Source organism: Gallus gallus, chromosome 17 (assembly GCF_016699485.2).
Source record: "Gallus gallus isolate bGalGal1 chromosome 17, bGalGal1.mat.broiler.GRCg7b, whole genome shotgun sequence".
NCBI lineage: Eukaryota > Metazoa > Chordata > Aves > Galliformes > Phasianidae > Gallus > Gallus gallus.
In genome coordinates, this window is record NC_052548.1 from 3,138,717 (window position 1) to 3,165,873 (window position 27,157).

General features: G+C 55.8%; 1 protein-coding gene across 2 annotated transcripts; it reads right to left on the reverse strand.

Annotated features, from left to right (window-relative positions):
• Positions 1 to 64: 64 nt before the first annotated feature.
• Positions 65 to 27,157, reverse strand: WHRN (whirlin). 2 transcript variants are annotated; one of them, XM_427028.8, is made up of 13 exons: positions 26,521 to 27,157; positions 17,857 to 18,072; positions 14,221 to 14,346; positions 9,631 to 9,833; positions 9,255 to 9,291; positions 8,208 to 8,420; positions 7,900 to 8,112; positions 6,621 to 6,653; positions 3,996 to 4,067; positions 3,094 to 3,676; positions 1,581 to 1,759; positions 1,221 to 1,343; positions 65 to 773 (listed from the first exon to the last, which is right to left on the reverse strand). In XM_427028.8, exons 1-13 carry the CDS (start codon positions 27,097 to 27,099, stop codon positions 591 to 593), a joined length of 2,760 nt encoding a protein of 919 aa, XP_427028.6. In that variant the 5' UTR covers positions 27,100 to 27,157; the 3' UTR covers positions 65 to 590. The 2 variants fall into 2 exon arrangements, with proteins under 2 accessions (XP_427028.6, XP_015135175.2); XM_015279689.4 differs by lacking the exon at positions 6,621 to 6,653.

Genomic DNA, 27,157 nt, shown 5'->3' on the forward strand with positions numbered 1-27,157 from the left:
GTGGCCGCGCGCTCATCCCCGACCCCGCCTCTTTCCGCCAATCGCAGGGCGCCGCCAGAGCTCGTTAGCATAAAAGCCGCTCTTTACTTTCATTTGCATAGCTTGGGCGAGGCGGCCAATGGGAGCGCGGAAAGTGTTGCGCATCATCATAATTTATGCAGCGCGGGCACCCCCTGGCGGCCGCCGCGCCGCGCCGCGCCCCGCCCCATAGGCACCCTAATACCGCCCTATAACCGCCCATTTATTGAAAAACTAAAGCCAAGCTCTGTGTATAAATACAATGACAGCGGCAGCAAGTCACAAGGCGTCCGGCTGCTCTCTGCGTGCTCACCCTTCCACCTCCTCCTCCCCACCTGGCACCAGAATGACCGCGGGGACATGGGGATAGTCCCCGTCCCCCCCCCCCGGCAATAGGGCACCCCCAGAGTGGGTGTGAGTCTGTCTGTTCTCAGCCCCGTGGGGGACATCTGGGGACGGTGTGGGATTCTGCGCGTGCGTTGCGGTGCAGCAGTGGGGGGGGGGGGGGGGGGCACCGGTGCCCCTACATCGCCTCCCATTCCCATCCGGGTACCCCCGGTCCCACGTGGCTCCTAAAGGGCGACGTTGAACTCTGTGACCAGGAAATCGATGTAGTCCTTCTCCTTCAGCTTGAAGGCCTCGGCGATGATGCGGGCAGCCTCCCGGTGCTCCTTGCCCCGCAGCCCTGTGCCATTCACCTCCAGGATGACGTGGCCCACCTTCAGCTGCCCACAGTTGTGTGCAGAGCCCCCGCGCTGCAAGGAGGGACGGGCTCAGCTCTGCCCTTCTGCTGCTGTAACGTGAGGTTTGCCCCAAGCACAGAGCAGAGGAGGCAGCTCCCGAGAGCACGGCTGTGGGCGCTGCTCCCCAGCCCCCATCCGTTCTCCCTTCCCCATTCCGCACACATGGTGAGGCAGGCGGGTTCTTGGGGCTGCCCGCATCCCCTGCATGTCTGCAGCGAGCCCTCCATTCCCAGGACGTGCCTTATGTGACGGGATCAGCCACAGCACACGAACAGCCCTCCACTCCTCAAGTCCCCCCCCCCAGCAGAATGGTCCCCCTGGGGGACATCCCCCAAATCCCCCCTGGGCAGGGCTGGAGCCACATGGCTGACAGCGGGTGACTGTGGGGCTTTCCCAAGCCAATGTGGAGCGCAGGGCTGGGACATGTGCTGAGCTCTCCCAGTCCTCAGCTCCCCCTACCTGTATGGTGACGATGCGGGGCAGCGGCTGCCGGGTGTTGGCTCCGCCCTCGATGGCGATTCCCAAGGTCGGCGCGCTCTTGGACACCCGGATCAGACACGAGGTGGGCTCCAGGAGCCCTGGCTGTGGGCATAGGGCAGTGATGCCGAGGGGCTCCGGCCACACGTCGCCCACCACCATCCCACAGCACACATGGGCAGAGGGAAAGACACTGTGCCAGGGCCTCAGCACCCTCACAGTGAAGAATTTCTTCCTAAAGCCTAACCTAAATCTCCTCTCCTTTAGTTTAAAACCATTCCCCTTCATCCTATCAATGACATCCTCTCCCCCGGTCCCATCATCCCCAGGACCCCTCCTCACCGGCTTGGAGGCCCCTTCTGCTGTCCCCTCACTCCTTGTGCCCTCCTTGAGGCTTCGGCTTTTCCCAAGGACCGGCTGCCTGCTCTTGTCCTTGCTGCTGACCTCCACCTCGCCGATGTCCACCCCGCTGTCCTCGCTGAGGGTCTGCCCGCTGTCTGACAGCTGGGAGAGCGTGGAGGCTGCGGAGAGATGTGGGCAGTTAGAGGGGGGATGGACGATGGGACTGGTGGTGCCAGGACATCTCCTCTGCCCCCAGGGCTGGGCAGGTCCTCAGTGCTTGGACCTCCTTTTAGAGTGAGGTTCCCGAGTGAACCCATCCTGAAGAGCAGAGTTGCACATAGGGAGCACCAAAGTGCCCCCGGGTTTGGATCCAGGATTCACCCCATTGAATTGGGGTGGTTGGGAGAGGATGGTGAGCTCGGGGATCCTGCTGGAATTCCTGCGGTCCAACCCAGAGCCTTCCCCCCCCCCTCCCCCTGCTCCAGGAGCACGAGCTGCCAGACTGGGGCTCCCTCCCCGTTGGAGGATGCAGGATATGGGTGCAGATACAGCCTAGAAATGGGCATCGCGAACCCCTGCAGGGAGGACTGAAGCCCTGGGAATGTCCCTTTGGAAGCGCTGTGGTCCCAGTGCCGACGGTCCTCGAGCAGGACGCCGCCCGAGGCAGGCTCCCCTCGTTACCGTGATTAATTAACTCATTGCAGTGGGAGAACGGTGCCACGGGAGGGCGGCAGCGCCACTCTGAGCATCCTCACGGCCCTCCTCTGCACCCACTCGCACAGCCCCGCATCTCTCCGCGCTGCGGGCAGCCCTGCAGGTGGGGCTTCAGAAGGGCAGGGGGACGATCTGCTCCTTACCCACTGCCAGCCCCCCATTGATGCAGGCCAGGATGCAGCTGGCTCCGGGCTGCAAGCACACACTGCTGCCTCTTGTCCAGCTTTCTGTCCATCAGGGCCCCCAAGTTCTTCTCTACGGGGCTGCTCTCAAGGAGTTATTCTCCCAGCCTGTACTCACGTCTGGGATTGCCCCAGCCTGAATACAGCACCTTGCACTTGGCCTTGTAGGACTTCATTAGGGTCACGATGGCGAGCCTGTCCAGGTCCCTCTGCATGGCATCCCTTCCTTCTGTGGTGTCAGATGCACCACTCAGCAAACTTGCTGAGGGTACCACTTGATACTGCTGTCAAAGTCTTTGATAAAGATGTTCAAGAGCACCAGTCCCAAGATTGACCCATGGGGGATACCACACCTAACCAGCCTCCACCTGCACACAGAGCCACTGACCACAGCCCTCTGGCTATGACCATCCAACCAAGTCTTCATCCACCAAACAGTCCAGCTTTCACATCCATCTGTCTCCAACAGGCTGCCGGTCGGACCAGAGGATGTTACCTCCTGCAGGATGCACTCCCACCCCACAGCCCAGCACTGGCACTGAGCAGATGAGCCCCCCCAGCACCCCAATAAACAAAGCAACGGGGACCCTTTCCCTTTACCCTGGCAGCACACCCACCTCGAGCCTGGGGCAAGGGCCTCACTTCGTTGACATCGGGCTCGCTGTTGGGTTGGTGCACCTCCACCATGATGAAGTGCTGGTTGGCCTGCGGGCTGGGCGGTGGGGGCGCGGGGTGGGCTGGGGGCGGAGGTGGAGATGGGGATGCAGGGCTCTGGCAGCCGGCAGCTGCGGGGCCATCTGTAGGCGGGCTGGTCAGCCTGGTGGGGGACTGCACCCTGGGGAAGGGGCCGATGGGGGGATGGCTGAGCAGGGAGAGCTGGGGGTCCATTTGCCGTCGGGAGCCACGCGGGGCTGGGGAAATGGTGGCATAGATGGCGCTCGGGGAGGACTCCTCGGTGGAGGTGGTGGCGGTGGAGGCCACGCTGATGGTGTCCTTCTCAGAGTGGCTCGGAGGGGGCGTGGGGTTTCGGGGGGCCACAAAGAAGAGGCCTGACTGGGAGGACTCGGAAGAAGGGCGCTTGGGTTTGTCCTTCCCTGGGTTCCTGTGCTGGGCAGCAGAGGGGTCCAGCATCTGGGGGGCTGTGGGAGGAGGGGGAGGCTTGAAATTGGGGGGTTCCTCCGGGAAGGACGAAAGGTCATCCTGCCAAAGCAAGAACAGAGCCAGTCACGCACCCAGGGCACCACTAAAGCAGCTGATTCGCACAGAAATATCTTTCTGACAGTACTGGCAATATGACTCACAAATGAGGACAGTTAGAGGACAAACCACCCCACTTTTGCCTGGTCCCTGTAAGCACAGATGCTGCTCTTACTCACACATCCTGAACCCTTCTTCCAAAGCACTTTGGTTGCTTTACTTCAGCAGCTGCAGTGGCACCGGGGGTCGGTGACAGAGCAAATTGCTACGGAACCTGGGGCAACGCTCAGCATCATCAGCAACCAAAGGTGTGCTGTCTTACCAGAGAGATGTCCGGCAGGGTGTTGATGCTGCTCTGCTGGCAGTCCTCACCTCCCTCCAATTCTGATGTGTTCTGGCAAGGCAAACGCAGAGAAAACCTGGTCATGGCAGCACAACAGGGAACGTGCAGAGCACTGAAGGGTATTGCCTAACCCCTCTGCAAGCATCCCTCACCCAAAGGTATTTATTGCCTGGAGAGTCACACACCATACAAGCAAACAACTCAGTTGAGAAACGGCCTCTCCCAAGCTAATAAAGTGCCCAAAGCGTGCCGTGAGCCTGGCCTGCAGGGCACCATCCCTGCTGCAGGGCAGTGGGCTCCTCTGAGTCCAAACCTCTGCTCCCTGTGTTAAGTTTGGAGAGAGGGGAGGAACGAGCTCTGAGGGCGTCGGGTTCAGTGCCTGGGTCTGTCCTGGGAGACAAGCAGTGAGAAAGACAGAATTCCCCTCAGCAAAGGAGAGCAGTCAGCCTTAATGCGAATAGAAGCTGCTGCTGAAGAATCAAAATGTCATTCGAAAATGTCAGAACGCAGCTCAGAACACGTCCTGGCCAGAGAAAGACAGAAATCCCAATAGCTCCTGCAGCAGCTCCTGGTCCTGAGCAGACTGCTGCTGTTCAGCGAGGGCTGATTGCCTTCCCATCACACGGGGCTGTTTGCTCATCTGTGCTGGAACGGGCAGGGTGCAGTTTGTGTGCAACTGCACGTGATTTATTGCAGGATAAACAACTGATTAGCTGGAAAGCTGGTGCGTCTGCGTCTTGCCCATCTGCTGGAGGCTACTGCTGCGCCTGTAAGATGTCAGTGCCCCAAAACAGAGGCGGGAGACAATTAAAAGGCATTAGAGAAGCAGCAAAAACATTGATGCAAAGTGCTTTTATCTCCGTGGCTTCAGAAGGAACCCCGGAGACTGAGAGCTCAGAGCAGTGTGTTGTTCCAGGAGCAACAGGGAGGTCAGCCTGCAAGTCTGCTCCTTCCTCTGATGAGGGTGGATGTCGTCACCAATTCAATCCAATGCAGACATAGGTGGCTTTTGGAAGAGGAAAATCCCCTACCCGTTGGGTTACTGTGCTAAGCCAGAGCTGAAGGCAGATCTGGCAGCAGCAATAGAACCATGAGGCTTTGGCCAGACCTGGTGCATCACAGGACTGTGCAAATCCAAGCTGTGCCATGATACCACGTGTCTGGGGCTAGAGGAGGAGACAGGTAGGGCTATTTCAAGTGCAGCCTAACTTTATATTGATTAAAATCATTGGGAACGGCTCTGGCAAACCCAAAAGGACCACGCTGGTTTGAGTGCCTGGCATGAGGGCAGTGCAGGGCCAACCAGCTTCAGGGGAACCTCATCTCTGTCTCTAAACAGACAGCACAAAGCACACAACAGCCGTCCATGTGGGATGATGGTGCCTGTCCTGGAGGGGTCAGAGCAAAGCAGGGAGCTGGCACAGCCCTGTAATGGGACAGGTGGGGCTGGAGAGGCAAATGGTGCTGGACCCACAGCAAGTGCAGGAGGGCCCTTGTTCCTCTGTTCTCGCTCTGCTCCCTCTGGGGACATGCAGATCACCTGCTGGATGCCAAGGAGGCTGCTGACTCATGTGCTTATGGTTCACTTTCCAGTGAGAGGATCAGCTCAGGACTCCACACCACCGTTGTCTCCTTACTGCTGGTGATGTGGAGCCCAATGACAGGCTGGCGGATGAGCTGAGTTACTGCAGCGCACCCAGTCCTGCAGCTTCGTGGGGCTGGGAGCAAGCCAGCACCTATGGAGTCAGGCCCCGGGAGGATAAGGCACTTGGATGGCAGCGTATTTGTTAGGAGGTAGCAGAAAGAAAGATTTAAATCAACAGAGATCTCAATTGATTAATCCTAACAACCAGGGCTGAGGCAGGGACAGAGTCCCTTAAGGACTGCTTTGGTTGCAAACGAATGAGAAATTCCTGCTGCTCCGATCAGACGAGCTGCATCACATTCCTGCAGTCCACAGTTAACCTCTGCTTTGTAGGTCTCATCTCGAGATCAAAATCCTCCGTTTACAAGGGGTGCTGGTGATACTCAGACAACCAACCAGTGGGTGGCACAATCAAACAGCGCTCTGCCTCGTCTCCGAGCACCCTTCATGAATCCTGTGATAAAATCACTTCATGTCACCGTGCTGATCAGCCCCATACCGGCTGCTTTTGGCATGTTTGGCCACCGACCCGTGATGGAACCTGCTCTGGTGTCACTGACTTTGCCCATGAAACCAAACTGACCTGTGTCCCAAAGGATCCCTCCTGCACAGATGCTTGTACAGACCTTTTCCTTACGAGGTCTGTAAGGAGAACTCTCAGACCTCAGTGCTGTTGGGCTTTACAAAAGCACAGCCTCGAGCTGCCTGGGGCATGTGGGGCTTTAGTGCAAGCAGGATGCTGGCACCACTTGGGTTTGGTTCACAGCTGAGCCTTGGCCGCACTGCAGCACTAAGACCTACAGCCCAGCAGAGCCAGGGAAAGGAGAAGCAGAGCTGGGAGACACGAGGCGGCTGCTGACGTGGCCGAGATGTGTGCTGGCCCCTGGAGGGGTCTGTCCCCCCCTCCCACCCCGTGCACATCACACACACTCGCAGCCCATCTGCTATGGCAACCCTACCTCCATCAGGTCTATTAGCCACAAGAGCCGCTCCTGGGGACGTGCGAGGGGAAAAGCAGATGAAAACAAGCACAAAAGCGAAAACAGAACATCAGGGAGGATGCAGAACAAACAAGCCACACGAGCAAACCCCGGCGCAACGCATCCCTCCTCCCGCATTGCCCGCCCTGCGGAGCCCACATCCAGCTGCACCCGTGCTGAACATGGAGGCTGCCGGGGAGAGCAGCAGCAGAGCAAAGTTTGCAAGCTCTGTGCCCCTTCTCTCCCTCCTGCTACCTGACATAAGCATCCATCCACCCAGCGCCCCTCGCCACACCTCTGCCCACTGAAGCACATTTCATGGGCCCCTGAAGCACAGTTCCACCCACCCCGTGCGTGGGCTGCTCTGCTCTGCTCGCTGCCAAGGCAGCAGAAAGCCCCTCATCATCCCTTCTTTTTCAAGAAGGTTTTAATTTCCAAGGCTGCTAATGCATTTATGATGAAAGGCGTTTTATGGCGAGGAAATTAATTTCGGGTCTGTGTGCCGGCACGCTCCGGGGTGATTATGGTAACTTAATTAGATGGTGCGTGCAATGAGGGCCTGGCAGCGAGACGTCGGAGTGCTGCTGCTCAGTGCTGGGGAGCGGGCAGGGGCTTGGATAGGGTGCAGCTGGCCTGAGTGCTGGGCACTGGGATGGGAGCGGGGAGCCAACCCCTCTGAGGAGGTTTAGAATAGGAAACCAAGAGCTGGCAGATAGGAGCAGGCATGGGGAACGCTGCTGAGGTTCCTGCATGACTGCAGCCCGCACTGCACAGTGGAGGTCCTGGGTGGAAGCAGACTTGCTCCCTCCCTGAGGGCAAAGCACTGCTCAGTCCATGGGGGTATCACATCTAGGGGGCATGGAGCACACGTTGTAATGCCACCCTACAAACCACACTCTTCCCAGCACTCTCTCCAGCTGGGTTTGCCCCCATCTCTCCGCTGCAAAGCAAATGGATGGGGCAAAGGACTCTCAAAGCCAGCACAAAACCATCACTATCCTGCCAGTCGAGGACACTGTCTGCTTTTCCCCTGTCCCTAAAAGCAGGGTGCTGCGATACAGCCTGCAGCCAGGAGAGGTGAGCCCCTCACACCCTGTAAGGGGATAAGGAAAGCTTTGGAGGAATCCCTCGGGGAAGCAGACTCCATGCTGGGGAAATGCCCTTATAGGGAGACCCCATCACTTGAGGGATGTGAGCTTGCTGTAGGGCTGCCAGGAGCAGGGACTGAAAGGTGAAGGAACAGCCAGAAGAGGCTCACCCGAGCTGAGCTGACGGTCGTGGAGGTGAAGTGGCTGCTGGACGAAGAGATGGTGTCACTGTAGGACATCATGGAGTAGGAGTCGGTGCCGACGCTGGGTCCTGCAGGCTGCCGGGCTTTCATGGACTCGATCTCCCTCTTCAGCACCAGGTTGTCGAAGCGGTCGAGGTCTTGTGGGGAGATCACACCCCGCACCTCCGAGAGCAGGGAGAACTGGGCCAGGCAGGCAGACAAGCAGAGAGAGGTCAGATCCTGACCACGCTCCCACTATGGGGTGACCCATCCCATCACCACTGCTCGGGGCTCACCTTCGCGTGCGTGTTGAGCAGCTCGAAGAGCGCCATGACCAGAGCATCCACGGAGATGTGGCCTTCCTTATACTCGTCCAGGTAGTAGCCCATGGTGGCCCTCTCCTGCTCGTTCAGCAGGTGCCTCGCCTGCTCCTCCAGCATGACACGGGTCTGGTTCACCATGCTGCTCAGCGTCACCTGCGAGCCAGCCAGGCCCCGGTAGAACAGGGGCTGCAGGAGAAGGCAGGAGATTGATTGGCTTTGGTCTGGGACACTGAGAAGTCAGCAGCTGCCAGCAGTGCCCAGAACCATCCCCATGCCCAGCAGCCCCAGCTGTCTGCTGCTCTCACATCACCTGCGGTGATGCTGGAAAGAGCAATGCTGTGGTTACCCCGAGGAGTCACCAGCGCAGCCGCCTGCTCCGTGTGCGTAACTCAGCCAGGAGGTTATGCATCAGTTGAATAAACAGCTTCCCAGCTCTGCTCGGCAGGCACACACACTGCCCACCGGGCTGCCACTGATCTAATGGCAGGCTGTCTTTCTCCCTGGCAGAGCTGGGGGAACTGATGCCATAGGAGAGGGGTGAGCTTCCTATCTTGTGTAACATGCACTTCTGTCCCTGCCACAAGCTCCGAAAGAAGAAAGAGTCACCAACACCAAAGGGGTCCCAGAGACATCTGGCTGCAGACAGAAGGCTTTTTGCTCCGCAAGGAATCTCTACCTAACAGAGGTGGTCCCTGCTGCTCTCATCCCTGGCAGCACTGTCACACCGCAGGGGTACGAGGCCAGACAAGACCCGGGCTACCACACAACACTACAGCTGAGGCTGGGGAGGTGTTTTGCCAAGCAAATAGCACGAAGCCATTATCAGCGTGAGCCACCTGTGAAACCTCACGGCTTCATTTCCATTTAAAAGGAGCATGCTTTGTAAAGGATTGCTTGGACAGGGCAGGCTGAGGCAGAGCTGCAGGCACAGCGCTGGGCAGGGTCTGGCTGGCTGCTTCCCTGCCCTGGGAAAGATGATGATGATGGCTGTTTTATAGGAAGGGCTGTAGCAGCTCTTACCCTGGCTGTTGCCTCCGCAGCGTGATCGCCCACCACCCTGCGAGGAGGGAGAAGATCAGTCAGCACTGAGCACCCCATGCCCATCATTCTTCACCTGTCCTACACCCTGGATGCCTGTAAGCTAACAGGGGAAACGCTCCCATTATGTCCAGCCTTGATCCACCACATAGGTGCTGTCAATGAGCACCGGATGTCGGACCACCAATCTAAGCTCTGGGGGTGCTCCCACTGACAGCTGGCTGAGGCATGAGGCTCTCAGCATCTCACGGCAGCATGCTGCTGTTCTACACCCACCCTACACATCTGCACAGCCCCTGTGGGAGCTCTGAACCAGCTCTGCACTCTGTACCCCTATGGGGCTGCACCAAGCACTCACCCCGTGGAGCTGACAAGGGTTTCTCCAATCTGGGAACTCGCTATCCACCTGGTCTCGTCCACAGTGGTGCGGGCATGGGGCAGCCTCCCAATGTCCTTCACTGTCATGATGAGGTGGCGTGAGGACTTGAGCAGCTTCACTGCCTCATCGTGGGGGATGCTGAGGAAGCTCCTGCCATTCACCTCCAGGATCTGGTCTCCTACCTGCAGACCAAGGACAGGGTGAGACTGGCAGGCACGATGCATGTTTCTTTCCCACTGCCCCACCAAATTAGGAACAAAGTAACTGGAGAAATAATGAGACGAGGGAGAGGATCCAAGTGCTGCTGGCGGGAGACCAAACCAACAGCCAGTAATGGATCTGGCTGTGAAGCCTGCAGGAGCTATTTAGGATCCCAAGTCAGACTCACCTGCCAAGTCCTCTCCATTTGAAGGATCTGAAGACCTGCTTGGTTAGGAACAACCCCCAGTGAATACACAGCCCCACTTCTTCCTGCTGAGCTCCAAACCTCACATCCACGTGCAGCATGGAGGGCTCACTTGAGATCCTCACCTCTTTGCACGCTGTGGGGTGTGGGACAGCTGGGGTTCACCCCTCCTCTCCTCCCATTTCCTCCCCAGCTGCTCCCGTGAACTTTCATTTTGCAGCCATGGCCTTTGTTGTACCCTGGGGCTTCCTGATAGTCAGGCTGAGTTCAAAGCACAGCACGCATCTGGCTGTTTTCCCTTTGTCCCAAGTGCTCTATGCTTCTAGGGCATTCCGCGCACTTCTCACTCCCATATCAAAATTCACCCTGTTTCTGATAAGCCACCTCTTTGAAACTGCTCTTTCATATCTTTGCTTAACCACAGGCTTCTGCTCAGCTCTGTCAAAATGCAATCTTATTTTCTTTATGCCGCAATGCAAGCAGAACGAGACAGTTCTTTAAATAACTCACCCCACCTTGGAGGAGAAAAGGAGAAAAGAGGGAGGGGGGGGGGAGAGCTTCTGAGGCTGAAGAGGAAGAACACAGAGAGTCAATATCAACTCTGCAGCTCAGTCTGTCTCATTCTGCTGCTGGCTCTGCGGAAGCCTCAGAGGGCTGGGATTCCTTCTCCAGACTCATCCATTTGCTCCAGTAAGACATGGCTCACAGTTGCCATGCCACCCGCAGTGGGCTCTGACCCTGCTGGCACCTGAGCTCCCCCCAGCACCACCCAGAGCTTTGCTGGAGAAGCCCTTGGAGCTGTGATCCATGCAGGGGCACAGGAAGGCAGCAGGGCACTGAGCACTGCCCTGCATGCAGGTGAACGTGGACATCTTTTTGCTTCTTGCAAAAACAGTGGATGGCACAGGGTCTCCTTGAGAAGCCATAACGAGACACAGAAGGAGCTGGAGACCTGAGGATTACTGAATAGCCCGGAGGTGGGAAGGAGAGGGGAAGAAGATCCTAGGGTGCATTTTTTGCTCAGAGAAGCTGTGGGTGCCCCATCCCTGGAGGTGCTCAAGGCTGGATGGGGCCATGGGCAGCCTGAGCTGCTGGGGGGCACCCAGCCCACGGCAGGATGTCAAAACAAGATCATCTTTAAGGTCCCTTCCAACCTAAGCCATTCTATGATTCTATGCCTGTGAAAGCAAGATCAATAGAGAGTCAAGATCTACCAGCATCACTCAACTATTCGGGTAAGCTCAGACAGGAACGAGCTGGTAAAGGTGCTCTGAATCATAGAATCATAGCCAGGCAGGACTGTGCAACTGGCCAAGATGTGAGGAAGCTTCTGAAACAACCCGAGCAGACACAGCTGAAGGAGATCTGCAGCTCAGCACGCAGCTGTGATTTGAGAAGAACTGAGTAAACCTGCAGCAAAAGACCTGTGATAGGAAACCATGGCAAGAAACGTCTTAAGAACAGCTCTAAAATGGGTGTAATGATGATACCCAAAGGCATGACCTTGCTGTGAGTGCATTCCCTGGGTACAGCCCTGCCTGCCCAGCAAAAGGAAAGAAAACAGAAAGTTCCAGAGAAGAGAAACAATGCCTTGTGGTGATGAAGGTGAGAGGACAGATGGAAAAGATTAGGCCTGTTAAATTTAGAGAAGAGATAACGTGTCGGGACCTGATGGAGCTCTATAGAGCAATGCTGGCAATAATGAGAAGTCAAGGGCTCTTGTTTGCCCAATGAGTGTGTGGTGAGGCTGGAAAAAATCTCCCACAGCTCCTTAATGGGCTGGGCAAGGCAATGGGAGGGACTGCCAAACCCCCACTTCAATTCGGTAGTTTTATTGCAATTATGAATCTTTAATAGTTTCCTATATCGGGGATTAAACTTTCATGGCTTTTTGGTTCAAGGCGGTTAGATGGATTTAACACCTTCAGCTTCTCCCTTCAAAAGCAAGCCAGAAGGAGCTGGCAAGCAAGGAGACAAGAAGTCTCTGCTTTCCATGCTTGTGCCCAGCACGAGGCCACAACAACCTGCTGCTGGGTGAGAGCAACACACAATGCTGCCCTTGGGGCACAGGTCAGACCTGGCACACACAGCTACACAGCTCCTCACTGCGCTTATCGCCCTATGGCTCATCCCCTCTTTATGTCATGCACTGTTTTGTGCTATCTTCATCTGTCTGCAGGCCTCAAAACACAAGAGGCAGCTTTGTGAATGGCACCGATGATGTCAAATTCGTTCATTTCTTATTTATAGTCTCTGCTTTTTTTCTCTCCTTCTCTTGCCTATGGGTATATATGGATCGTGGCAACCTCCTCCTACCCCAGTTTGTGCTGCAAACTCACTATCGAGCTGTTTGTTCAAACAAAGCTACCTGAGATCTGTGATACAACCAATGCAGAAGAAACTGGGATGAGCAGAACCACGGACAGCAGCAGGAGCAGCTCATCTGCCGCGTCCATCAGGACAGAGCTGGGAGCAAGCGTCCTGCCAGCCCACGGCCTTCAGCCTCGGATTTCCGAGTGTGCCTGAAGAATGCACTGTCAGAAGGTTCAGGGATGAATAAACATGAAGGAGGCCGAGGGGTGAATATTTCATTCCGGAGTGGCTGCAGTGCTGCAGCCCCACGTCCTGCCGGCACCTGCGGAGCGCTCCCCACGTGGTGCCACTTTTGGCTGCCAGCAAATAATGCAAATAGTTTAGCAAATGCTTTATGCAAAACCACGCTGCGTTGTCTTGGCTTCATGGATAGCTTTGTTTTGTTCATCCCTCTGCCCCACAGCATCTTCCCTCCCCCTTGATACTTACAGGATGATGGTGTGCCAGGACCATGTATAGAAACCATTCATGCCCAGAGCACCCACACCAGTTATGGCTGTGCCAAACACGGCACAAAAGCAGCCGAAAGGAGAAGATAAAGGCTCTATGGCAGAGAGAGATGTCCTGAAGTCCCTGCCCCATTTAGGTGCCACATCAAGAGGTCAGCAGTTCCAACAAGGCACCCAATGCTGACTGCAGAGCTGAACTGGCAGCGCATTTCCCAAGGTCACTGTCAATGGGTGATAGCACACAGAGCATCACCAGGGCTTGGGGAGCAGGCAAGCTCCTTCCACCCGGCCTCTGTGCTGCAAACACTATATTGGGGAGCAGGCACCAGCTTTGGCAGCTCATTAAATGGCATTTTATTCTCTGCCCTGAAAAGGGCTAACACTGAAAAGGGCTGTAGCTAATTACCCACTGCCAAAACAATTCTGATGTACGTGGTGAGCAGGAACTATAGCCTGGCATCAGAGGAAGCAGCGAAACCCCCAGAAGTACCCACTGCCTGAGGTGTCAGCAGGAACCTCTCCACCAGCTCCAGCTGAGCCCACACAGCAGAACACAGCAATGCATTCTCAGGCAATCACCTTTACCACCAGTTCTTCCCTCCATGGGAGAAGCAGGAGCCTGGAGAGTACAAGTTCAGGATTGCTTGAATTCCCCCAGCAAACATCTCCCTCTCTGCCCTCTGCCTACAAAGAGGACAGCAGTGAGCTCAGTGCCCTGCTGGATGCAACCTGCTGATGCCACCAGGTGCCCACACTGTTAAGCATCAGGATTATCCCTCAATACTCAACAGACTACCACCATTTCAGTGCACTGAGAGAACACCAGGGAGTTCACTGTCCGTCCACACTGACTGACACAAGGAACAGTGAAGGAGACGGTACTCAGAGCCCACAGGATTGCAGTGCAGAAAGCAAAAGCGCACAATGTGATCGCACAGAGCATCCTTTCGGGTGGACGTCACACCAGGTTAGGCTGCTGATTGATCACCCCCAGGGGTAGTCGTGCTGCTTCTGCTTGTTAGGACACGATCCTTACAAACGCCAGCACCTGATTGCACTGCGGTGAGCCCAGCCTCCTCGCACCAAGCAGCCAAGCACAGCCCTGCAGGCACATGGGGCACCCTGTGCACACTCTGGCTCCAAACCTAATGGGGTTGGATGTGAGAGGGCACGAGACCAAGAACTCGAATGGAAAATGCTTTCCTGCCAGCTCGGTGACTTTCTTCACCTGCCATCCCCAGCAGTGCAGCAGTGGGCTCACACTGACAGCCCCACAGCTGTGTGCCAGCACAGCCCCGTGAAGCTCTCCATCACTCCCAGCCTGCTCGGCTTCACTCTTACCTTCAAGCCAGTGCTCTCTGCTTCAGAGCCCTTGTCCACACCGGTGATATAGATGCCCAAGGAGTACTCTGCCCCTCCTCGGATCATGAGCCCCAGGGACTTCCCCTCGTTCAGGACCAGGTTCACCTGCAGAGGAGGAGGAACAGATGCTTACATGGCACCCAAGAGCTGCACAGCAGCATCTCAGCTCTGTGCTTCTGAGCACAGCCGTGTCCCCGTGCTGTCACCACCCATGGATGACAGCAGGTGTCATTCTGCCATGGCTCCCTGGGCTTGTCCATCTACCCAGTGATTACCCACATCCAGCCAGGATGGGAGCAGCCCAGCTCAGCTTCCCCGTGCTCTGGGCGCTGTGTCTCTGTAGGGAGGGCAGAGAAGAGGGCCGAGCAGACTGCCTACACCCAGCACAGCGTTTGCCCATACAACTCAAGGGCAGTTTAACTCTTTATTTGCATTAACACGTTGCTCTAATTGAACAATTACATCAGAAAAAGTTTGACTGTATTTTTTTTTTTGAAGTAGAAAAATATTCAGCTTTTCCAAAATCCTCCTTTTTTCCCCTCTGCTCGAGCAACATTCAGGGTTTCCTTCCTCCTGTAATTTCTTCACCATGTCTTTGCCATGCATTCCAATAACTCCCCAATTCTGATGACAATCCATGCAGCAGAAATGCAGCAAAGCACACACAGCCACGGATCAGTGTGCAAACAGCTTTGTACTGACCACACTCCCCCCTCCTCTATGCATCCCTGAACAACAAACACCTTTTGTGAGCGCTGCTCTAAGCTGGATCCGAATATTTACATTTCCTTTCAACACTGCCCCGAGGGGTTTGGAAGCTGAGCTCATCCCCTCACCCTGATATCATCAGATGGAGTAGAGATACTCTGCACAGCAATGCTGCGGTGCTGCAGGAGCTGCTTTATCATAGACTTATAGAATGGCCTGGGTTGAAAAGGACCACAATGCTCATCCAGTTCCAACCCCCTGCTGTGTGCAGGGTTGCCAACCAGCAGACCAGGCTGCCCAGAGCCACATCCAGCCTGGCTTTGAATGCCTGCAGGGATGGGGCATCCACACCTCCTTGGGCAACCTGTTCACTACCACTTTGTTTGCATGCACACCAAACCTGGACTCAAGGAGCAGCAAATTGAAAGCAGCACACAGAGCCCAAGCACCACGACCTTCCACCCTGCAGGGCCAGCACAGGACCCACCAGCTGCAGGGCTGGGAGCAGCAGGAAAACTGCAGGTGAATGGGGAAGTGACCACACATCCTCAGCAGCCCTGGCTGTCTGCAAAGCCCAGCAAGGTCAGAGCAGGCAAACTGCAAGAGGTGCAGGGAGCAGCACTGCTTCACATGGAAAACATCATTGCCATCTAATAGAAAGAAATCCGTCCTCATCTCGCCTGCTTCTATTATCCTTCATGCTCAAGTAGTCACCATTAGCCTCTCAATAACATCCAAGCCATGCAATGATATCACAGACGTATTTCTCCTTTTTGGATTTTTTTTATTCTTTTGTAATATAGCTACTTTTGAGTACAAAACTGCCTGGAGGCAAAGAGACATTCTCTTCTATGCATATGTTTTTTTTCCTTTCTTCTCCTGCACCAGAACCATAAAGGAAGAAGCAGCTCCCCTGGCAATCAGCACATTAGAGCAAGGATTCAGTCGATGAAATGGCATTTCTTAGGGAATTAGCAGCCCAGCATTTGCAGAGCGTTTCTTCTCCCTCCCAGCTCAGCAGCACCTATGGGTTTTCGCTGCCTGCTGGTCTCCAAAGTGCTTTTAATGAAATAAGCTGTCGATCCCAGAAGCACAACAGTGACGATACACAGCCTAAGTGGTCTTTGCTACTGTCAGAATCCAGAGGGTTTGAGTCTGAACAGATCACAAACATCAATGGGAACCCGTGGGGCCCCAGGCGGACAGGGACACCTCTATTGCCCGATGAATGTGGGATGCCTCCACCACCCTTGAATTTCACCTTGCCAAAACTGCCAACATCGCCTTAACTGCAGCAGACCCACTGAGCTGTGGCAAAGCATTAACAAACTTTCTGGTTTACCTCCTCCTGCTGCAGGGCTAAAATCTGATCCGCTGCGCTTCCCCAACCAGCGGCAGCTTGAAAGCTTTGGCCTGTGTGTTCCAGGACATTCAGATCAATTAGAAACAGCAGAGGGGAGGGGGGGGGGAGCACACAATCCCCCAGCATCTCCCTTAGGAAGTGCAAACATCCAGAAATCAAACAGCCCTCGGGGGCACCTGTCAGTTCCAGCTGACTGCACTGAATTCACCAGGGATACGTTGCATTTATTTGCATGATATTTGTGAACAGAATAATCCCGTTTACAGCAGCAAGATGCACACAAGCAAATAATAATAAAAAGGCTGGAGGCAGACCGTTATCTTGTTATGGGATGGATGCACCTCTCAGGGGTGTATGGTAAAGTCAGGACAAAATGATTCTGCTAATTGGTGCTTGAAGCACCTGCTCTGCCCCATGGCACAGGCTGTCACACCAAATAACCCCTCTCCATCATGGATCATGATCATGGTGGGGTTTCCTTTCACTGCCAGCTGGCAAAGCAGGATGCTTTGGATACAGAAGTGCCTTGGTCATTTATGGGTCGTGCCAGGGAGTGGAAGAACGAGCACAGATTTGGGGAAAGCCAGGAAAGGAGATACTCCCAGCTTGGCAAAGAGCTGCTGAAGGCAGCATGCCACAAGCTGGGAGCACCACGAAGCATGGGCATTCCGGGCTGGCGGATCACCCCAATGCATCACAGCAATGGCACCAGAGCAGCACAGCTTGGAGCAGGGACAGCCCCTCCAGCCAGCTTCAGGTCTGAACATGTCACACAGGGCAACCTGGAGATGGTGCCCCTCACACCTCAGGAGTGAGTCCACGCAAAAGCATCCAAGCCCTACGCCACATCTCCCTGCACATCCAGCGTTGGAAAGGGGCTCACACAGCTGCAGGCTTGCACGTTGATAGCCAGCATGCAGCAAAGGAACGACATGCAGAGCAACACCTCCTGCCTGCAGCTTCAAAGAGCCTATCTGCTCTGCTGGGGCTGCATCAAGGTGACACTGAGTGGTAGGGGGTGGGGGACACTAGCAAGCCAGCAGCAGTTGCTTTTCTCTCCTCTTTAAAGTAAAAAATAATAGGCCCTTCTCCCTTGTGGCCAACATGAATATTTCAACAGCAAACTGCCTCATCCTGTATTAGATTTTCCCCTCTCTGGCTGAGGTGGGAGCCTCCAGCTTACAGATCCCTCACAGCCTTTCCAGGCTGAGCTGAGGGCACACAGTCGAAGTGCTGGGGACAGCCAGAGTGATCTCTAGATGGCACGATGGAAATGCTGAGGCTCGGGTAACTCCGTGCCTTCAGGCTGCTCACTCATATGATAGCACTTGGATACCCAATAAGCAGCAGAGAGGCAATAGCATCTCCTTCTCGCAGAGGACCTACAGGTCCCCTATCCACCACCACCAAGCGCATATCCACCCCTCCATCCCAAGCCTTCTCAGTACACAAGGAAGCAAAAACCACAAAGTCCAGTGAAGACGGCTGGCAGCTGCATGGCAGCAGGTAACCTCGGGCAGGCCTGTGGTGCTCCCCTTGCTCACCTTTTTCTCGTCTCCCTCCTGCAGGAGCTGGAGGTGGCTCCTCTTCTCGCCATCCTTGCGCAGCGAGCTGTTCTGGTGGTGAGGCAGCCCCGTCGGTGGGGACACGCTGCGGCCCTGCGGGTCCACCCAGGTGTAGATGTGGTTGGTGACATAACCCCCCGGGATGCGTCCCACCGAATGGACGGACAGGTTCAGCTTCTTGCAGCCTTTCAGGACCTGGAGGAGAAGCCACGGAGAAGAGGGAGTGAATGCCTATGGATGGGGAAGGACAACCCACCTTGAGGCCCTGGAGTGACAGGACAGGCTTTGTCCTTCCTCGAGGCTGAAAGATGTCAAGCTACTCTGCACGCTTGCAGAATGTAATGAGAGACAGAAAAAGCTGGTGAAACAGCTCGGGTTTTTATATTCTCTTGGACTACCACAGTGCCCAGACCATGCTGCTGTCGATGACAGAGGAAATATGCTCTCCCCATCAGCAGATGAAGCCATGCATAGGGCACTGACATGCCTGGAGGGAACCCCAGCGTGGGCTGAATCCCAGAGCGAGCCTTCTCTGCAGCCTCTGAATGGGCTCAGTGCTTGGGAAAGCAGCACTTTTTCACCCCCCAGCCTGGTCCCAAGCTCCATCTTTAGCAAGGCTCCTGATGTCCAGCAGACATTGACAGCACTCCCAGAAATTCAGCCATCAAGAGGTTGGCAACCCTGCCTGCAGCAGAGGGGTTTGAGCTGGGTGATCCTTAAGGTCCCTTCCAACCCAAGCCATGCTATGATTCTATGATCTCTCCAGCTGCCCTCCCAGCACAAGCCAGCAATTAATGAGCACAGCCGTTAACAAATGCATAAATCTATTCAGGGCAGCACGCACCAAGATGGCCTTGAGATGCAGATAAGGCCATTTGCAATTGCTCCCCTGCCTCCCCAACTTTCACTGCGAGGCGCTGACACGGCTTTTATTAAAATAACATTAACGTTATGGGAGCTCTCTGGGGACAGCTGTAAGTGCTGGTCCCTCCGAGGCCTCAACAACATCAGCACTCAGGACCCGCTCTCAGAAAGGAGCTGCTTTGTATTTTTCCATACACGCGTCCTTCTGATGAGCTGCCCCTGCAAGGTCTCCTCTCCCCACTGAGCAGAGAAGCTGCCGAGCGAAGCTCGTGACAGTGAAGAACCAATTCTGGCAGCTCATGGGCAAAATGTAATGTCATCAGAAACGCTGGGCTGGCCGGGTCCCAGCTCCGGCCTGGCATCACTCCTGCTCCTCCCTGCCAGAGCTGAAGGATCCAGCTCACCACCTCCCCGTCACATACAGCAGCTTGGCTGCCGGTCCGTCACCTGCTCCCAAGGTCACCAACGTGCCTGGAGAGCTGGAAGGAAGGCTGTGAAACCTGCAGCCCCATCACAGCACTTCCATGTCCCATAGCTTCCCCAGCCATGGTTGCTGCGCTGCTCCACGGTGAGCTCAGCCTGGAGCGTATCCAGAGATGGGCACGGAGATGTGAGGGGTCTGGAGCACAGGTGTGATGGGAAGCAGCTGAGGGAGCTGGGATGGGTCAGTGTGGAGAAGAGGAGCTCAGGGGAGATCTCAGTGCTCTCTACAAGTCCTGAAAGGTGAAGTGGAGGTTGGATGATGGGTGATGGCCTTACGTTGCACCAGAGGTGGCTCAGGTTGGATATTAGGATAAATTTCTTCCCCAGAGCAGAGATCAGGCACCGGAACAGGCTGCCCATGGGGGTGGCAGTCATTCCCTTTGGAGGCGTTCAAGAAACAGATGCAGCAAACTTGCCAGGGACAAGAGGCCAGAGATTGACACGGGGCTTTTCACATCCCCCTGTGCAGCTCTGCTGATGAGGCCACAGGAGATGGGCTCTCCTGCAGCAAGGAGATGTTTTATGCATGCAGGTGACAGCTGAGCACCACAAGGACAGAGCAGCCCGGGTGGAAGAAGAGACACAAGAGCAGGAGCTGGCAGCGCCCTGGGACCCTGCAGGAGCACAAGGATGGCTGCTCAGAACACCTCTGTTTGGCAGTGCTGATATCTGGGGTGAGGATTCCTGGCCACATTCATCCTCCATTTCACTGAGCCCCGTTGCCAAAAGGCACTGCTGCTATATGGATGGTGCGAGGCAGACATCACAGCATCCTCAGTGCTGCTCCCCAGGTCAGACTGGATCGTGCTCATGAGGCAAAGTCCTCCCCCTGCAATCCTATTCCAGTTGAAAGAAGAATTTAGGAAAAAAAAGTAGGAAAGAAAAAAATAACCATTTGGTCCTGCAACCCAGTGCTGCTTTCATTAGAAGCAATGGGAATCCAGCGTGGTTTCAGCTCGAGTCGTGATGAAACTGCTCCACGTGCCCTTACCTTCACAGGCACGAGGCTCCCACTGCCAACTCCCTGCTGACTTTCTCCAAGTTGCAGCATTACACGGAGAAGTTAATTACTGGAGACAGCAAATTAATCAGCCTCTTCCCACCAGCAAACGCACCTGTAGAACATCCCATTGCCTAGGCTGGATGTTCAGGGCTAAATAATCTAACTGCCAGCAGCACCAGCCCCTGGCTCCTTCCGAAGGAAGGGAGGGGATGTCTTCTGTCCTCCAGCCCCAGCCTTCAGACACATACCTTCTCAAGGTCTTTAAGCCTCTGTCAATATAAGTCTGCACATTTGCAGCTGAATTTATCTATAAGAAGAGGTTTTTGACTCACGAGCTTCCACCAGCTTGAGAAGATTGTTTATTTGTACTTTTAAGTCCCAGCTCGTGCCAGCTCAGGAGGTAAATACATTGGCTGCAAGTCCCACCAGCTGGGGAATCTTTGCTGTCTTAGAAGCCAAAGCCCAACCCCTGTGTGGGGAAGAGGGCACGAGAGCAGGGATAAGGATGGCAGCAGCGTTCTCCCTCAGATAACAGCAAACATTCCATAATGAAGCACAGCAGGCCCAGGAATGAGACCTGGCACAGGCCTATGGAGCCTCTGCACACGCACACAGCAAAGCAGACCTTAACGAAGCGCTTGGCAGCAGAGCTGCAACATGAGGGATCCGGGAGCCAAATGGGAGCAGCTCCCACAGCACAGCAGAGACAGAGCTGTGAGCGAACAGGGCGACTCTCCATCTTCCTGCATGGGGAGAACTTCTCTTTCTTGCTCTCCCTCCCCCCCCCCAAGCACTGAGCAGGATCTCCAGGGCTTCCCCAGCACTGCGGCTCCCAGCTGGATGTGGGGCTGCCCCAGCAAAACTGCTTCAGGATGAGGTGGAGGTTGAAGGCTTCTGATAACAGAAAGTGCTTTGGGTGTAGGGATACTGCATAAACGAATCTGGGACCAAAGGCACTGATTTACTCATAGACCATACAAGCAGCTTCTTCAGCAGGGAGAGGAGTACTGAGGGACCATGTATACATGGCAGAGGACAGCATCCATTTTCCAGCTGCTCTCCATGAATGCCAAGCAACCAGCAGGAATCATTGCCCAGCCCAACCACACTCATTTCTACCCCCTTGGCCTCCTGGAGTGTGCTTGCATATAGCCCCAAAGCCCACCTGAGCATGGATTCAGGCCAGCTGCACCAGCCCTCGGTGCAGGTCTTCATCACCGTACCCTCCTCTGCAAACCATCGGGCTTCTGCCCTGTGGGGCTCACGGAGAGGAAGGATGGGCTGTGGGTGGGATGCATACAGGGAGAGCTCCTTCCTCAGGCACACGCATCCTGAAGCCCAACCACTGCAGAGATGCCCCCTCAGCAGCACCATCCAGCCTGCAAGCTCTTGGCAAAGCCCGCTGTTTGATGGGCACGCTAAACCGAACCCATTTGCAGTGGACCATTAAATAAAATAATTCCACCTCCTTAATCCCTCTGCGGCACCAGCACAGACCTCACTTCCCCAGGGCCCTGCAGCACATCGCTGCACTCTGCTCCGGGCTCAGAGTGATTTGGCTTTGCCTCAGCTATAGCTGATACGAAGAAGACCACGGTGCGAAGGCTGTAACACCGGCACCGCAACGCTGCTCTCACACTACGAGGACTTTCCCCTTCTCCTCATGTTTTTCCCACTCTGGGGGAGCTGGAAGGCTGAAGGCTGTGTAAAAAGCATCTCCGGGCCTTCAGAAATCCCCCTGGTAGGAACACGGATGTCGGAACGGAATGGCACTTAAATCACCAGCACTCCTCTGGCAGCCTGCCTATAACACGCGTCTCGTACGGACGCAGCCCACTCCCTTACCTCCGCCGCTAATGAAATGAGCAATCTATTCCAATTCATCCTCTTGGTGGGTGGATCGCAGTTTGGAACAAGCAGCATTAAGTCGGAGCCACGCTCCCCCTCACTGCAGAAGCAAGCTGCTTGCTTCCAAAAATAACAGACTTGGGGCTGCTCGGGTAGCGGGCATCCAAGCACTCGCTCCATCTGCGAGGGTCAGCGTGGGGGTTTATCCATCAAAGCAACGCACGGTGCTGCACCAACCACCCCAAAAGCAAAAGTGAGCGAAGCGTTAAGGGGAGAGGAACGCAAAGATGCCACAGGAGGGAGGCAGAGGGAGCTGTGCGAGCTCCGGCACCACCGAGGGAGCGATTCGCAGAAGTTTGTCCGAATGCCGCCTCCTGAGCTGTGCTGGGACGCTCCTCAGCCTCTAAGTTCGGTTTCGCTCGGCTCAGCCGGCTCCCATCCGAGTGCCAGCGGGGATGGAGCGGTCCCTGTGTGCGCTGTAGGGGTGGGGGCTGCGGGGCAGGGCTGGGATCTTGCACGGGGTTGGTGGAGGAGTGTTGGGTGCGTGGCTCCTCTGCAGGCAGAGAGGAAGAGGGGGAGCAGAAGCACTGTCGGTGGGGTGCGGGGTGAGAGGTGGGCACAGAAGGATGGAGGGGTGAGGTGGACTCTTCGGCAGAACAGATGGGACCTGCAGGAGGATCAGCCCAACCTCTCTCTCTCTCTCACAAGGCAAAGGCGACAGCAGTTTGGTTTTCAACGAGAGTTGCTTATGCAAATCGATGTAAATGGATGCGTAATTGTGACTGCAGGCAGTTAGCCCCGGGGCATCAGGAAACCGTGTCCCTGTCACCTGGGAAGGGCGGAGGGGACCTCAGCTCCGGGGACATCCCACTGCCACCTCCCACCCGCAGAGCCGGGCACTGCCCCGTGCATCCCTCGCACGGCCCCACGGCGGCCTTAACGGCGGCAGGAGCTCCGCGTGGCCTCTCCGTGCTTTCCGAACAACAAGCCAGATAAAAGCTAACTCCTTCCTGCTCTTTCCCCCGCACCCCAAGAGGCAATAAATAACGCAAGCAGCGTCCACAAACCCATACTGCCTAGAGACGGTCAGTTACCCGGTGAAAAACGAACTCTGAAAGGATCCATGTGGGTAAATGAGACGAGCAGCAGTGCGGGCACAAAGCTCCCAAGCACAGCACCCAGGCACTGGGCAGGAGCAGAGGTGCTGCAGGCAGCGGTGACAGCAGCACTCACTGCAGCCACATCGCTCCAGCAGACACGCTGTCAGCTCAGGAGAAGGGATTTAGAGCCCAATAATTCTCCGAGGAGACGTGGCATTGAGGGAAGTGTCAAGGAAATCCATCATCTTCCCCGAGGACAGAGGAACGGAGTAAGAGATACTTTCAGTCGCCGGCTGTGCAGCACAACAGTGCTTTTGTTTTCTTCTAACGGAGGGACAGGCTTTGTCCTTTGGGTTATCTTTCCAAGACAGAACTACTTATTTACAAGGAGCACAGCAAATCACATTTATTGTACTCTGGGAACGACGGATGCTCCCAGCAACACCGGCCCCACTGAAGGGGCCAATGCCAGAGCCAGGTGCCAGCATCCTCACACTGTGAGCGGGGAGATGAAGGACCTCCACCTGATCTTCTGCCTCGGTGTAATACTTCATTTCATTAGGGCTGCTGGAATGAAGGGAAGCCCACCAACTTCCCACTGAGGAATGCAGCAGTACAGCAGCCAAATCCCCACTGCAACAGGGCCAGGGATGCCCCATACGCACGCACTCACCCCGAGCCACCTCGCACACTGCATTAATGTGATAGGCTCAATTAGCACACTGCCACAGCGGAGCATCACCTCATCTCCTGCAGCCCAACCCTCGGCCCCAGGGCACCATCAGTGCCACTGTGACACCACCAGGAGCCCTTCCCTGTACGGAGCATCATCGCAACGATTTGAAATGCAGATGCCTCCAAGTCCCAGGGCGAGCTCCTTCCCTTCCCCCTTTTTCCCTTGTTGAAAGCAACAAGGCCGATACTCTTACAGAACCAAGGGTTGAGGCACTGCCTTTTGCTCCCCATTCTCCACCCAGGACTCAGTTCCCAGTGCTTGGAGGGTTAAACCCCCACGGAACCGGGCTGCATCCATGCCTGCCAGCTGCTCCATGGCGCACACAGCACGGTGTGGGATCACCGACCACAGCAAACAAGTCCCAGAGCGATCATCAATTCATTAGCCATCAGAGGAAGCACTGAAAACACAATTTGCTTTCCTGTAAGCTGCTGGGAGGTGGAATTGTTCTCTGTTCAGGGCTGCGCATCTCTGCCATTTCTCTGCATCCTCTGCAAGAACCTCAGCTGCTCCGGATGCAATATTACAGCTTATTAACACAAACTTCCAGCACTTCTGCTACAAACAACCACACACCGTAGGCGAGGCTGATGAAAGCCTGCTAGGAATACAAACAGACAACACAAGCTCTGTCTCTTAAGCCATAATTCAAGTGACGGTGATCTGTGTCTGAAGTGCAGTGCCGAACGCCGGGATGATGGAGCTGTAATTGTAATGGAGTCATTTAATTTTGAGTTGGATGAAAGAGAAAGCACCGAGCAGCCGAGCCGTAAAACTCCGCCGCTCGCACAGAGGTTAAGGCAGCGGTCATTAAGTGAATTGATTTGGAGTGCTCAGCTGATCCTGTCATTAAAAATAATAACACAGATTGTAAGTTTATCTAATTTCCACTGAAATACCTACGGCCCCACGGCACCGTGCGTGCTCACAGCACAGCATCCCTGCATTGCTCTGCAGCGCATCGGGCGCAGAGGAGCTCCTGAGCTCTGCCGTCCTCTCACACCCCAAGCAATGGGTTCTGACAGCCTCCCTCGCAGCACACCGTGATGTTCTGCACAGCAAGGCTGCCACAGACGGGCAGCTTCGAGCTGCAGGACAGTTGGGGTGGAAACGCAGCACCAGAATGTGCTCCTTGTCACAGAGCCACAGCATCACGGCACAGAGCTGCAGGCAGCACTTGGGAGAGCACTCTGCAGTTGGGGTTTGTACCAAGAAAGCCCAAACCTGCATTTCCCCACCAAACCACAAAGTTTGCACTGCTCTGATGGAGCAGAAGTGCTTGCAGAGCTGTGACACTGACCATGAGCTGAGGCCCCGGGGTCACCCTGCAGCTCCCCATGGTCACAGCACCTGGATGTGAGTTGGTGCAGACGTTCCAGCGCAGCTCCAGGACTGACACAACAGCTGAAAGAAGTTCAGCTCCCAAGCAGTTTTTAAGCTTTCCTATTAGAATAGCAGTGGTAAAATACAGCACTTATCACAGAGCAAGCCCTTATCAAACTGCATCCTACGGGAATTATTTCTGTGCAGGAAGCACTTAGCTTCACACTATTAATAGAGTCTGAAAGGCATCACGTAAGTTGTATTAGAGAACAAACTGAGAGTTATTATGTGAATTACCCGGTGCAGTGGGCTGAATTAGAGATGAAATCATTCAGCAGACATGAGGACTCCTGACACCTGGCTCCCCATCACTGCAGACGAAATGCGTGGGGCTTTTCTTGCAGTTTTAAGAGCACGGAATTGCAAGGCTGACTTCCAGAACTGTTGCCTTTGTCATTAGAACAAAACAGCAGCGAAAGAAAGAAATCCTACAGGCTTTCCCTCGGGTCTCGGGATGGCCAGCATTGCTGCCAGGCAGCAGATGTGCCCCTGTATGGGGCACAGATTTAAGGACAGAGTGGGGAGCTCAGAGCCACACAACTTCAACGCACTGCTGGAGAAACACACTGCCCGGGGCAGGCTGTGGACAGAAATGCTTTCGCTTCTTATGGAAGAGTCCAAGCACAAACAGCTACAAAAGAGTTTAATTGCCCCACACACCGACCCTCCGTGCACTGCCTGCAAGCTGCAGCCCTGAAGGCCGATTCCCCAGCTCCATAGGTTTGCTGAGCCCAGCAGCCACGCGATCGCGGCGATGCCGATAGGGAACCGCTTAGGGTCGTTCACACACGGACACAGCCTCACGGTACCGAGCACCAGGTCCAAAAGCACAGCTGCCAGCAGCCCTACGCCTTCATATTAGAGCTTCTACCCCTCCTCGCCGGTCTGCTTTGAGCACCCCGTGCTTCACTTTCTCCCCCTCTGAGCGCAGGCAGCACGGTGCAGCGGCTCAGCGCGTACTTTAAGTGCAGCTCCTGCAAATTCCCAACTTCCGAACGCTTCTCAGACTGAAGAAAGCGACACAGTCGGCGCTGCCACATCACACACAGAGACGTCGGCAGAAGACAGGCACCGCTCAGCCCCGATGGCCCCGGAGCAGCTCCGCACCGCGCCCCGACCTCGGGACGAACCCGAGCCGACACCGAGCGGCCATACGGGGCCGGGGGGGGGGTGAAAGAGGGCAGCTCCGGGACGCACACACCCGTCGAGCACGAACCCTGCGTTACCTTGACGGCCTCGGCGTGGGTCACTCTGTCCAGCGGCTTGCCGTTCACCCCCAGGATCTGATCCCCGACGCGCAGCCCCTCCCGTTCAGCCAACGAGCCGGGCTCCACCAGCGACACGTAGATCCCGACGCCGTGCTCGGCTCCGCCGCGGATGCTGAAGCCCAAACCCTCGTGGGCTTTGCTCCGGCGCAGCGTCACCTGGCGCAGCTCGCCCGGAGGGGGCGGAGGGCGGCCGGGGGGCGGCAGGTATGGCCCCTCGGCCGTGTATTGGTCGAAGAGCAACTGGTCGGAGCGCGGCAGCACCAGGCGCAGCAGGGGCAGCAGCTGCCGCCGTCGGGGCCCGTCGAGGAGAGCGCGGAGGGAGCGCACCAGATCGCAGACGTTGCGGCGGCCGTGGTAGGCGTTGAGGCAGAGGATGAAGCGCTCCCGTTCCGCCTCGCTCAGCAGCGCCGTCAGCGCCTGGTGCAGCCGCCGCACGTTGGCCGACAGCGGCCGCAGCGCCGGCCCCGCCGCCGAGCCCAGCGAGCCCGACGAGGACGAGGAGGAACGCAGCGAGACGCCGTCCGGCTCCGCGCTCATCTCCGTGCACCGCACCGCACCGCACCGCACCGCACCGCACCGCACCGCACCGCACCGC